At 39.5% G+C, this 14,438-nt stretch overlaps 1 protein-coding gene across 1 annotated transcript in view; it reads left to right on the top strand.

The window, feature by feature from the left end:
* Positions 1–13,689, top strand: part of GMDS (GDP-mannose 4,6-dehydratase) — a 536,248-nt gene extending 522,559 nt beyond the window's left edge. The window contains exons 9-10 of the mRNA XM_077769970.1: positions 11,545–11,641; positions 13,624–13,689. Of these exons, the coding sequence (XP_077626096.1) occupies positions 11,545–11,641; positions 13,624–13,689 (163 nt within the window). The remainder of the gene's footprint in view (positions 1–11,544; positions 11,642–13,623) is intronic.
* The last annotated feature ends 749 nt before the right edge of the window (positions 13,690–14,438 follow it).

The raw sequence follows: 14,438 nt of genomic DNA, 5'->3' as shown, positions 1-14,438 counted from the left end.
CCATGGCTGCATTTGTTTTCAACCAGCTACCTCTGAGCCCCCAGTTGCTTTAACTCGCAACTGAAAGCTTTAACTCCAGATTGCTACATCTTTCTGTGGTGTCCATTCTATCTAACCAAGTTGACTAAATCTGTGAGACTGAATGATAGAAATATAACTCACCTTTGGTCGTCATCACTTTGTATCTGCCACTGGAGCTATAAAAAATCAAACACTGTGAGAAGCCTACACAGAAAGCCTATTCCTGAAAGTAGGTACTATGGGAACTTTCTGTTCATACTCTAAATAGACCCAGGCCTTCAAAAATATCTACATAATGTTTAGTCACAATAAAGAGATTTGTTTTGTCATATAAGCTTCAACTTATCATTGAAAATGATTCTCTCCCCCTGCCTCCCCTCCTCCTTCCCTCCTTCCTCTCTTCTTTGTCTTTCTCTCCCTCCCCTGAGAAATCTAAACTCTATTATTATCATTTTCTCTTTGTAAACTTCTAAGATAGGTGAATTTTTAACATGCAAAAAATTCCCAAAATATAACACCCTAAAGTGATGTGAACCTTTACTGAAACAGCAGATTTTTTAATTGTTTACATGTATCAGATCTAATTTGAGCCCTAATTTCATGCTGTGTCTTGGAGGCTGAAGCAACCCTCATTCCATTTCATATATAGTTGATGTAATTCACTGGGTCATAAGTCAGTTTAAGTTTTTTAAGTGTCCATTAATCCTTAGAAGAAATGCTTCTTTTATAAGTTACCTAATTAAGCAGTCAGCATAGTTCTTAAGATGTGGTAAATGCTCCATAAATATGCTTATTTTTTCCACTTTTTCTCTCAAAGTGAAACCCATCTAAGAGAATCAAAAGACCTTTCCTTTCCTTTGAGTCATGTAGGCTCTAATTGGCCAACAATGCATTACTTACAAATATACACAAATAGATGTTAGTATTGTGCACATTTATCCTATCAGTACTGAAGTGATGTCACCATGATCACAATTGGAGCAATGTCTGCAGAAAGGTACATCTAAACTGGCTCTTGGCCAAAGTGGGAGATATGGATAGTAGTTAAGAAGAGGGAAAGCATTCCAAGTGGGTGGAATGGCATGAGAAAAGGCATGGAGGCAGGAGTTAGTAAATTGTATGTGGGCGATAGGCAAGCTGATAAACTGGGTTGGACCAGCCAGACCACACTGGGGCATATTGAGAGATACTCACACCTACTATTCCCTCTGCTTCTCTCCACTTCCCACTCATTCTCTAGGTCTCAGCTTAGACATCCTCCGTAGCCCAACATCCTACACTCAACCAAGTCTTGCTAGGTGCCCTCCCTGTCCTCTGGTAGCACTCTGTGTACCTTCTACCATCATTCATACAACTATATTAGAGTGGCCACTAGATTTTAAGCCCCTTAATGACAAAGACCATTTAGCTTTCTCATACCTGTGTCTTTAGCACCTGGCTTACCTTAGTAAATACTTTTAGTAGGCACTTAATAGGTATTCAGCAAAGATTTGTGGGAGGTGGGAGGAGGAGAGATGGATAGATAAGGTTGAGTGAATAGAGTAGGCACAGAGGAGAGAGGCCCTAAGCTATGGCTAAGACTCATACAGAGCTCAAACACTAGCCCTTAATTGCACCTTCCCACTACCGCCCCTTAGTAAGACCTCCATTCATTTTGCTTACTCCTATAAAACAGAAGAAACTCTACCTAAATTCTTTGAGAGTGGATAGGATGCACCAGGGGAGTTAAAAATAAATAAAAGCAGGTGGATAGAGCATGATTAGGAGTCCATGCAAAGATAGTATAGAAACACCAAGGCTCATTTAAAACCCAGCTGTGCATTTGAACTTCCCTACACTGCCATTTTACAGCTGAGAAGAATAGTCTCTGGGCTTTTTCCTATTTGATCTACCCTCATTAGATGTGATCACATAAAGCTTTTATCATTGAGTTAATCATACCAAATTTCCTAAAGATTTCCTAAAGATAAAGCATTAGGAAAAGACACTTTCAAAGTACAATTTAAGTCTCTCAGTAATACTGATAAAAAAGAAGAAAGCAAGGAAACATTTACCAATCAACAACCCTTACTGATAGTAATGTTTGGGAGGGGTCTCCCCATGAAAATGACAATGACCTTTGAAGAGGGCACCACACCCACTCTGCTTATTCCAACTGTGTGAGATAAAGGTGTCATCTAATGACTCCTTAAATTGTTGAGCCTCCTAAATTCCTTTCTCTCCACATGTAAACTGCAGATTGTACCACGTGTCTGACTCTTGATGTGAGGATTCATCAATTGGCATTCACAAGAGGTCCATGATATGGAAAGCATGACGTAAAGGTAGTCCTTACTCTAACAAGTAACATGAACAGCTGTGTAATGGATTTAAATTTTACACTTTTTGTTGTAGTTATTATTCATTAATTGCATGTAACAGGTGAAACCCCAGTATTTAATAACAATTATCCTTATTAATATAAATAAAATTCACTGAGCATGAATGGAGAAAGGAATCTCCATTTAAATAGCAATGTTGTCTTTCTGTGCATAGCTAAGTCCTCATACATACATAAATTAGCATATACTTTGTGATTAAAACCATGGTTCCCTGTACATAAAAATTATACTCTGTCCTCCTCTCCTGTTCCACTGAGAACTTTCTCCTTTCTGGAAACAGTCTCTCCTCCTGGACTTGGGCTTCAGCCTTCCTGTCTCCCCAAGAAACTATCAGTTATCTCTCCCTTCTCAGCCTTCAGCTGTCCTTCATGGCTCCATCCCATCAATATCTTGACATTTTCATATCCTTACATTGTTAAAAAAGGCACCCCTGTAAATACTCATTCCCTTCCTCTCTTTTCCATGTTCTGTCAAAACGTACCAATGAGTTGCCTCCTCACCATCTCCCTGTCCTTATAACTCCTGTCCCTCTACCACACCTCAGTCCACCTTCTCCCCCATCACACCATCAAAGCAATTCTTTCTGCCATCCCAGGGACCTGCATGCTACTAAATGCAATGGGCTGGTTTCAGTTCTCCAATTCTTAACCACACTGCAGCATCTGGTGTTGTTAATGCACTCTTCCTCTCTTGGCAAACACACCAGTCTCTCAGTTTCTGAGATCAAACCCTCTACAGTTTGCCTGCTTCTTCCCAGGTGGTTCCTCCTCAGTCTTTGCAGACTTGATCTACCTGCTCTTCAGTGTTTTCCTCCATGGATGAGAGGTGGGAGCTGGGGTGGTCATTGGCTCCACAACATCAGCTCCTCTAGATGTCTAGAAGGCAGAGTGAGAGGGGGAGATATGGAGGAAACATTGGGTCTTCAAGGGAGGCAGGCAGGGCAGGAGCCCTGGCGACAGAGCCTGCAGGCCATATAGAGGAAATTGCTGGCAACAACTCTGGTCAGAGTTCCCTGTTTGTGAACTCATGTTTGAAATGATTTTTTCCTTCATTGTTAGGATTTTTTTTCCACAGTTACACCAGCACATATTTAAATTCTAATCATTCAACAGGAATTGTCACAAACCAGCAATCTCCCACCCTCCACCCCCTCTTCCCCATTTCACAGCTATTCCTACCCACTGTGTGGGCCATTGTTTTGGCACTTTACATCTGGAAAAGTATGTTCTTCTGCTCTGTTAAATTGTCTTGATTTACCTCAAGAGAGTATTTACTCTTGTCTATGTTTTTCTGTTCTCTTTCTGGAAATCCTCTTGCACTCTATTATACTCTTTTAGCTGAATACTTTGGCATTTACCTCCATGTTTCTTTTTTTTTTTTTTTACAAATAGTTTATTGTCAAATTAGTTTCCACGTAACACTCAGTGCTCATCCCCACAAGTGTCCTCCTCCTTGCCCATCCCTCCTCCCCCCAACATCCATCAGTCCTCAGTTTTTGTCAGCATTCAAGAGTCTCTCATGGTTTGCCTCTCTCCCTTTCCCCCACCATTTCCGCCCTTCTTCTCCCCCTTGTTCCTCCGTCAAGTTCCTCCTAATCCTCCTATACGTGCAAACATATGGTATTTGTCCTTCTCTGCCTGACTTATTTCGCTCAGCATAACACCCTCAAGGTCCATCCATGTTGCTACACATGGCCAGATTTCATTGTTTCTCATTGCCATGTAGTATTCCATGGTATAGATAAACCACATCTTCTTGATCCATTCATCCGTTGATGGACACTTAGGCTCTTTCCATGTTTTAGCTATTGTGGAGAGTGCTGCTATGAACATTGGGGTACATGTGCTCCTATGCATCAGCATTTCTGTATCCCTTGGGTAAATTCCTAGCAGTGCTATTGCTGGGTCATAGGGGAGTTCTATTGTTAGTTTCCTGAGGAACCTCCACACTGTTTTCCAGAGGGGCTGTACCAGTTTACATTCCCACCAACAGTGTAGGAGGGTGCCCGTTTCTCCACATCCTCGCCAGCATCTAGAGTTCTCTGATTTGCTCATTTTAGCCACTCTGACTGGCGTAAGGTGGTATCTCAGTGTGGTTTTGATTTGTATTTCCCTGATGAGGTACCTCCATGTTTCTAAATAACATGTTTTTATTGCTGATTCTTTATTTTTATCCTCTTCTAGGCATTATCTATTGGCGTCCTCTTATTCAAAATGAGGGTTTTATTTTCTGTTCCTCCCCTTGCCCTATCTCTCCATTCTATGAATATTCTATTGTTATACTTTAATTGGGGCTAGCTTAGTATTCAGTGTTAAATTATCATGAGTGATCAGTGGTTTTCATACCAGTAAACAACAACTACTTTTTTTCTGTACAGTGTCATTTGTTTACCACAGAGCTAATAATTTTCATTTGTCTTCATTTCCTTTATTTTCTATATATTTATCACTATATAGTTATCACCCAGACTTTGCCCCAACTGTCTAAATTGCCTTCGAAGGCATTCAGGTCCGTGGTTTGTTCTATCAGTCATGTCTTCCTGTAGCAGGGCCTGTAGAACCTTCTGACTTGATGCCATCTAGACTGGCATTGTGTGATCTGCCTTCATGCTCATCTGAAGTGTTCTCTTGCCAGTCTCTTGAGTTGGGTCCTCTATTTCCTGGCATCTTTTTAAAATCTCCTTCCTCATCAAGATAAAAAGCTCCTGCACAGTGAAGAAAACAATCAACATAACTAAAAGGCAACCAATGGAATGAGAGAAGATATTTGCAAATGACATATCATGCAAAAGGTTAGGGTCCAAAATCTGTAAAGAAGTTATCAAACTCAACACCCAAAAAAACAAATAATCCAGTGAAGAAATGGGCAAAAGACATGAACACACACTTTTCAAAAGAAGACCTCCCGATGGCTAACAGACACATGAAAAGATGCTCAACATCATTCATCATCAGGGAAATACAAACCAAAACCACAGTGACATACCACCTCACACCTGTCAGAATGGCTAAAATTAACAACTGAAGAAACAACAGATGTTGGCAAGGATGTGGAAAAGAGGGAACACTTTTGCACTGCTGGTTGGAGTGCAAACTGGTGCAGCCACTCTGGAAAACAGTATGGAGGTTCCTCAAAAGATTGAACCTACCCTACAGCCCAGCAATTGTATCCAAAGGATACAAAAATGCTGATTCAAAGGGCACAGGGCACGTGAACCCCAATGTTTATAGTAATGCTATCAACAATAATCAAATTATAGAAAGAGCCCAAACATCCAACGACTGTTGAATGGATAAAGATGTGGTGTGATGTGGTGTGTGTGTGTGTGTGTGTGTGTGTGTGTGTGTGTAATGGAATATTACTCAGCAATCAAAGAGAATGAAACCTTGCCATTTGCAACAAGTAGATAGAACTAGAGTGTATTATGCTAAGTGAAATTAGTCAGAGAAAGATAAATATAAGATTTCACTCGTATGTGAGATTTAAGAAACAAGATGAAGATAGGGGAAGGGAAGGAAAAATGAGATAAAAACAGAGGCAAACCATTAAGAGATTCTTAAATACAGAGAACAAACTGAGGGTTGCTGGAGGGGTGTTGGGTGGGAGGATGGGCTAAGTGGGGGATGGGTATTAGGGAGGGGACTTGTTTTTTGTTTTTTATTTTTTTAACATTGATTCATTTTTGAGAGACAGAGACAGTGTGAATTGGGGAGGGGTAGAGAAAGAGAGAATAGGAGACACAGAATCTGAAATAGACTCCAGGCTCTGAGCTACCAGCACAGAGCCCAACGTGGGGCTCAAACTCACAGACCATGAGATCATGACCTGAGCTGAGGTTGAATGCTCAATCTACTGAGCCACCCAGGCACCCCAGGAGGGCACTTGTTAGGATGAGCACTGGAAGTTATATGTAAGTGATGAACCACTAAGTTCTACTGCTGAAACCATTACACTGTATGTTAACTAGCTTGGGCTTAAATAAAATTTAGATAAATAAATACATTTTTAAAAATAAAAACTCCTTGATGAAGCAAAATCTTAGTTTCTAAGAATAGTGCATGGGAAGCAAATATTTCTGACCAAGTACATCTGAAAATACCTTTATTCTGCCCTCAGAATTAAGAAGGTAAATGATATATATTGGTCGGTTAGAAATACTTTGCCCTCAGAATTTTGAAAGTATTGCTCCATCGGCTTTTAATATGCAGTGTTCCTGTGGGATACTGAGAACCATTCTGCCTGCTAGTCCCTGTGTATTCTCTCTGGAAGTCTGTCTTTTTCTTTGTCCCAGTGTTCTGAAATTTCGTGTGATGTGGGTCCCATCCATTATTTGGAGCACTCTGTTGGACCCTTTCAGTCTGCAAATGCATGTTCTTCTCCTCTGTCCAATTTTCTTGATTTAACTTAATTATCTGCTCTTCTCTGCTTCCTTTTTTTCTGTACTTTTTCTGTAAATCCTATTATACTGACCTCTTGAGGCCATCTTCTGATTTTCTTATCTTTCTTCTGTTTTTTCATATCTCCATCTTTTTGGTCTACTTGCTGGTAAATGTCCTCAATCTATCTCCAAAATCTTCTCTTGAACTTTTAATTTTTCATTTTTTTAATTTCCAATATCTTTTTTTTCCAAATTGTCTTTTATTATATAGTATCTTATTTTTGTTTTTTTGGTATCTTTTCTTATCTCTAAAGATATTAATGGTGGAATGTGTGAGGTTTTTGTCTGTTTTGTTTTGCTTTTTAATCATCTTTCCTGTTTGTCCTATTTCCCGCAAGTTTTTTGTTATGATTTCTCTTTCCTATATATGGCTTTCCCCATATGTCTGTCTGGTAGCCCTTGGTTTTCTACTCATGTTTAAAAGTGGACGCCTAAAAAGCTAATTAGGTGTTTTTGAGAACATAGAGTTTGTTGACTGTGTCACTTATAGGGGGACCTGACAGGACCATTTAGTTTGGACAATCCCTGATCCCCAGGGAAGAGTCCTTGTCTCCTGCCTGAAAGGAGACATGCCTGGCTGCCAGCACCTTGGGGCCGGCCTGGACGTCTCAGCATTCTGCACACATACTAGATTTTTCCTTTTTTCAGCTTCGTGGCCCTACCCTTCGCAAGCCCAGTGACCTTCAGTCCTGGGACCTTGTTCTGCAGGGAGGGTGAGGCAGTTGCCAAGCGATGTGGGATCTGAGAGGGGACTAGGCATCACACTGCTTCTCAAGGAAAGTTGTAATCCGCCCTCACTTCCTGACATCTGAGGGCTTCTGCAAATGTAAATTGGGTTCATTCTCAGCTTCCCCACTGCTGGCTTAGGAGTCTGTTTTCCAGGGCTTCTGATAAGTCCTTTAACACTCATCCATCTGGCCTTCCCGCTTCCAGAATTTGGCTTCTCTTCTGCTTCTTGTCCTTTTAGCCCTTCTGAGTGTATTCCTTTTTGAAAGGTCTTGGAAAAGGAGCAAAACTTTGTACAAATCACCACCTTTATACAGAACCTAATAATTCTCCTAGGACTATTTTGTGTCATTTTCTAAATTTTAGCCTTTGGCAACCTCCTATTTCCATATCTACATCTTTAATAGTATTTTTTAAAATAATTCCTGAGAGCTTTTGTGATATTCAGGTTTTTATAAGGAATGCATCGTGCCCTCCCTCACTTTAGCTCTATCTCCTAAACTTGACTTAATACAGTTGACTTTGCTTTTCTTGTTCCTTAAAGGAATTCCTAGTTGAGTAGATTTTAATATAAGCACGTCATCTTTCCTTATTGTGCTTGATTCTGTTATTCTTCAATACTTTCTATTGCAATTTAATGCTTATTAAGAGCCAACGGTGTATTTTAAAAATTGAACTAACTATACAGCAGTTCTGCTCAGTAAGCTGTTGATCTAAATTGGTGGGTAGCAATTCCTTTTAATTAACTGAATCCTCTATTCCCTGTCAAGGTACCTTCATTTCATTAACATCCCAGCTCTGCTTTTGAGTCATAACATTGCTTGTTAGGACAAGTTAGCTGTTACCTTTTACTTGTTAATACAAGTTTTGTGTATTGTTGTAACTGAATGTTTTTTGGACCTTGGCCGAAACTTTTGCTTACTGCCCTCATGCAGACCTAGTGCAAATTACAAAATAGTTTTTGCCAACTCAGTTCTGCATTGAGCCATTTCCTGGTTACACTCAATTATTCAATGCAACTTTATTAGTAGTGGGGGCAATGTGGTACTGTAGACAGCACTTATAAGATGGCAGCCCTGCAGACAGTATTCAGAGACTGAAGTGGGCCTAGAGCTGATACACACAGGTGCCCAAATGGCATCAAACTGAAATATAACCTGCAGATTCCTTCTGTCAGTCTTTCCCATTTCAACTACTGTCATAAATCCCAAATGTGGGATTGCAGAACAGAATATGGCTGCAGAGCAGTCAAAGAGAACCAATAAACAGGAAAATTGAAGCTGACCCAGCAATCCAAGTTATTGGTATGAACAAGAATTAAGTGCTTTAAGTTAAAGATTAGGATATACCATTAATTCATAACCTAAAGCAGGGGTGAACAACCTAAGGCCTACAGGCCAAACCCTACCTGTTTTCTACTGTCCTATAAGGATGTTTTTATAGTTTTAAAGGGTAGTTTAAAAGAATGACGATGATGATGAAGAGGAGGAGGAGGAAGAGAACAGAAAGAGGAGGAGGAAAGGAAGACTATGTAACAGAGACTATCTGTGATCTATGAAACCTAAAATATTTACTTTCTGGTTCTTTACAGAAACAGTTTGTCAGCCCCTGCTCTAAAGGCACAGCTGGCTTTTCCTCATTCCTTCCTGTCCAACATGTTCCCTCCCCAGTCTAGCTCTCCAGGTCTTTCCTAGGCCTTTATCAACTTAAATATGTGTGTGTTCATGTGTGGTTTCAAAAAAATCAATGAAAAGTAGATTTGAATCACCAATTCTCAAGTTGGTGACATCTGAGCAGATTTATCAGTATGAAAGACAGAATTACGGATATGTATGTGTGCACGTAAGTCAGCTTGACCTATTATAGATTACATACCCAGCTACCATAGGAGAAAACAGTAAAACTATTAGCAGTGATTTTTTTTTTTTTTTTAGCCCTTTCAGTTTACTGGGAGATACTGTCAGAAAGACAGTGCTGGACTGATTTCTCTTTGTGAGTATAAAACATGAAAAATAAAAACATGCTTATGAGATACAAATGTCCTTTTACCCACTGAAAGCCTTACCAAAAAAAAGGCTCCACTTCAGCACTTTACTTTAAAATTAACTAGGTCATTTTTTTAAATAAGGATTTACCAGCTATTCTCACTTCCTGCAGATATGTGCCAAGATCTGGTCTTTTCCATCAGAGATGTATAGAGTTTATCACCACTTCCAGTTTTCTCATCTTACAGTATTTTCAACCTACCTGCATGCTATGCTCTAAAGCATCCGCATATCATATCCATGTGAATTTTCCACAAACAAGTAAATTACCAAACACCTTTTTTTTGATGCAGCCAATTAATATAATGCCAATTGTACAGTTTTATGTTCAACATCTACTATGATTCCCTGTGTGTTACGGGATGTTTTTCATATTTGCCTTGAGTCCATTGGCAAATTCAATGTACTTAGAAACTGATTTTTCCCAACAATGACATATTATCCCTCTGCTATAAAAAAGTAAATTGAGGATAGAACATTCCAGTGATTGTTCAGAAATAAAGCTTGTAAGGGCAATTTATGTCTCTAATACCCAGCTATGTCAAAATACAACCATGATCAATATTTAATATTTATCTTCAATGACAAATGTGAATGAAACGGTCAAGCAACTAATATAATGCTCTAATCAATTTCCTTTGATCCCCACTGTGACTGTGATCCAGAATTGTCCTGTTGGAATCGCTTCTCGGCCTTTTGGCTAAGATCAAGTGCAGAATTGTCCTGTTGGCATAGGATTCCTCTCCAACTGATAAACCAGACTAGTTCTTGCAATAAGCATGGAAGTCAAACATTACTTTGTAATTTCTGTTCTTTCTTTGCTGAAAAGTTTCATTTGTAAAAATAATTTTAATTGTACAGTATTGTTTATTGTTTGAATATTAGGTTATAGAAATCCAGAGGCTAACATTAAGCCAGTCCCTTCATTTCTTTAAAAATGAGAACATAGGGGCACCTGGGTGGCTCAGTCGGTTTGAGTGTCTAACTTCAACTCAGGTCATGATCTCACAGTTCATGAGTTAGAGCCCCACATCATGCTCTGTGCTGACAGCTCGGAGCCTAGAGCCTGCTTTCGATTCTGTGTCTCCCTCTCTCTCTATCCCTCCCCCGTTTGTGCTCTGTCTCTTTCTTTCTCTCAAAAATAAGTGATCAAGAAAAATTTTAATGAGAACATAAAATAGAATTCCAGAAATAAATTGGTCTTGAAACTTGTGAGCATATACTGCATAATGCACAGTATAGACTTGAGGGGGGTACTGTTTTCAACTGTGGATGCTTAAGGAAGAAAAATCCAAGTCCAAAGCACACTGTAGCTGATGCTAATATGCTTTCTCTTAGCAAGCAGTAAACCAGCTGTGTACTTTTTGGAGGTTTAATCATCTGAGATTTGTTAATGAGACCTAGTGCTGACCAGGTAGAGCAAGGGAACTTGTATATAATACAGAGATGAGATGAATAGTTAATTTAGGGTATGAAACTTATTCCAAAATGGAGTGCATTGAAGTTACAATAAATATCCCTAAAACATCACTAAAATTTTTTAAAAAGTAAATAAAAGGGAGACAGAAGACGTTAATTAATTCATAATAATTGATGTTATCAAGAATAGTCTAAAGAAGTACAAAATCTTTGAAATCCCTGAAGGTTGCCCACTTCCTTATTCTGGCTAATCTGTTCATTTCTGAAGTCTCATTTCTGAACCCATCATGATTTTCTTAAAAAGAAAGAAAAAAAATCACCCTTTAGAAACAGATCTGGAAAGGTTTTAAAAGTCACTGTTGCTCTGATAACATGGTGACACATCAGCTGTGTTCCTGTAGTTAATGAGCTTATATACTCCTGCAGAGAGAAAGCTGAGCCGTCCTGAGGGACTATAACATGGCAAATGCTCCCAAGCAATTAGAGGCTGATTAAGTGTTTATCTCATTTACAGGTGGGAAGGAAAGAATGAAAATGAAGTGGGCAGATGTAAAGAGACCGGCAAAATTCATGTGACTGTGGATCTCAAATACTACCGACCAACTGAAGTGGTAAGGACTCCTTGGCCACCCAGTTGGTGGCCACATTTGGCTGGCTGGGAAGATGTTCTTAGTGAATATCTTCAGTCAGCCTTCAAAGCTTTCCATTGGGTTCTTTGACCTCCTTCAATGGTCAGTTCCCAAACCAGAGTACAGTGAAATGAATTTGAGATGTTATTCCCAGCACAAAACTTGAGATGTTATTCTCAGCACAAAATCTATTGCTTTATCAAGGAAACAAGGGTAAAATACAGCCAAGGAAATAGTTGTTCTGAGAAACAGAGACTCTATCCAAGGCAAGTCTCCTCACATTATTAGCTTTAGTAGCTGATCCCTGATACAGGATGTCTGACTTACAAGGCCCTCCATGACATGCAAGATCTCAAGACCAGAAGAGCTACATACTTTCCCATATGCACATACACTCACACATGTACACACACTCACATGCGCTCACATGCACCCACACAAACCTAAGCCATAAACAGTCCCCCTGTACATTTTGTTAAGATTTAGCTCATGTACTGTCCTGCCTATGAATCCTTTTCTGGTCAATATACTACTACCTCCTTCATTTGTATCTACATTATATGATATCCATAATCATGCTATAGCACCTATTATAATTTATTATACTCCTTTGTTTACATGACCTTCTCTTTTTACCAAACTGTGAATTCTTTGAGGATAAGGACTTTTTTTTTAAATATCTTAGGCTATGATAAGTAGGTGGTTAATAAATGTTGACTGATGGGTGAATGAATACAAAAGTTTTCTATATTAAGAAATGACCTATAGATTGTTAGCACCTATTATCCTCCTTTCCCAAATTTATAAAGGTTTTTAGCTTGGTGCTGTCACTTTAATGTGGTCTACCTTCACACTATGGTGACAAAACCCAGCATGTTAAGTAGATCTAAAGATAATCAAAAACAGCATCTTCAGAGAGAAGTTCAGAGCTTTCCTAATGAAATGTACGTTAACTGCAAAAATAGAACTGTTTTATCTGTGCTTTGAAACTTCTACATTGTACAACCTTTCAGAGATTAGGAAAACCCCAGAGAAGAGAGGCTGACAGTGAGTATGTCATCAGTAACCACCTCTAAAATGTCTTTTTTAACAAAAGAATAAACTTCATTTCATGTACTCTGACACACAGGAGGAAGTAAAAAGGAAAGGAAATCAGCAGTGCTTAGAGACTAGAGCCATAGAGTCAGTGTATTGTCCTGGCACAGGGCGTGGCTGGGTCTCTAACACACAGTGAACAATGGTTCCCTGTGCTAATGGCAAGTGGGTGTGCCAAGGAGAGGATGTGCTCCGTCTCTGGGGGAGGAAGATACCAGTACACTCCTGCTGACACCGCAAGGAATGCCTGTCTGTGGAGCCCCCTAGCCGCACTGGCATTTGTTTCCCTGTCCTAAAGAGGTGCCACAAGGGTGTCATTTTTCCAGACCATTGCACAGATCACATAAATGGATGAATTTGTTTCTGTCCTCATGAACAAAAATTGTCATCTCAGAGTGGAAAATTTACCGAGCCGACAGAAACCTCCATCCTTGTAACAACTGAAACATGGTTCTTTCTCTCTCTGACACCAAAATAGTTTCAAAAGCAAGGAAGTCATTAAGAATGGCTTGTCTGTCATTCTTACTTAGGCAAGGTGGGGAATTGATAAGGACACAAAACAAAAGAATTTGTTGAACAGGAAAAGGACCCTTGGACTAACAAGACAGTTCTTAGAGTCCGTATCGACCCCTCTTTCCTGCCCCGACACTGCATCCCTCCTCATTTCTCTTGTCCATTCAAATGTCATCATCATACCTGTTCTGCAATTCTGTTTACGCTAATGTTGTTGTACGTTAGTACATCTTATTTCATATGCTTGCTTGCTTTTGTCACCTGAGATGGAGCTCTCTCCCCAGATTCCCTTTTGATGTGGGATTCCCTGCTTGATTTAGGATTTTTAACTACATTTCATCTTTCTAAGCCTTTAGGCTGCGATCATTTTTGTTCACTCCACTTCAACTCGATATTCTGTTGGACAAGCTTTTCTTGTATAGTGAAACTAAACTTTTAACCTCATTTCTCAAAACAACAAGTTTTCCAAAACTTGGACCAGCTTGACAGACTTATATTGAATTGCCTTAGGGGTGATAGTATTGTTCTAGTTGAAAGGTGACCAGAACTGGAGACTGACTTGTAAATGAGCTTTCACTTAGGTGTGGGGCCTTAATAACCAACACATCTAGAGTCATTCAGCATGAGTCCTGAAAAGCACCCAGTTTCTCTGAGGTTTGTCAGCACTCAGTGTAGGGTGAACAAGGAATTTTCCCAGGTCTAAACTGGATCCTTCCCATGTAAGTGTCTTAAATCCATCTTGCAAGCGCCAGAGGCTTTTTTCCTTTCTTCCTTGAATTCTTTAAGTCTGATCTCCTGACTAGCTTTAATCATGCATCCTCCAAGATTTTCAGCATATAGGGCACTCTGAAGCCAAAAACATAAACTAAACCTTCTTAACAGTCAAATGGTTCCAAAATGACTGCTAGGGAAAAAATATACCATCAAGAAAATTTGAAAAAATGATAAGGACATATCATGTCTCAGAACATCAATACCCTAATGCAGCTATAGGGATTTAGAAGTTTATGTTGTTTTTTGGATAAGAGTCAGGCTAGTTTTGAGAAAGCCTCTTTACTCCGCATAGGACAGCACTACCCCAGAAGAGACCACTGATGATGCCATATAGAACATACTTCCACATGTACCAGTAATTTTTGTCCTCGTTGACTTAGCCACCAAAAAACCTTAA

This window comes from Crocuta crocuta, unplaced genomic scaffold (genome assembly GCF_008692635.1).
Source record: "Crocuta crocuta isolate KB4526 unplaced genomic scaffold, BGI_CrCroc_1.0 scaffold24, whole genome shotgun sequence".
Taxonomy (NCBI): Eukaryota; Metazoa; Chordata; class Mammalia; order Carnivora; family Hyaenidae; genus Crocuta; species Crocuta crocuta.
This window is presented reverse-complemented; position numbering and strand designations above follow the sequence as displayed.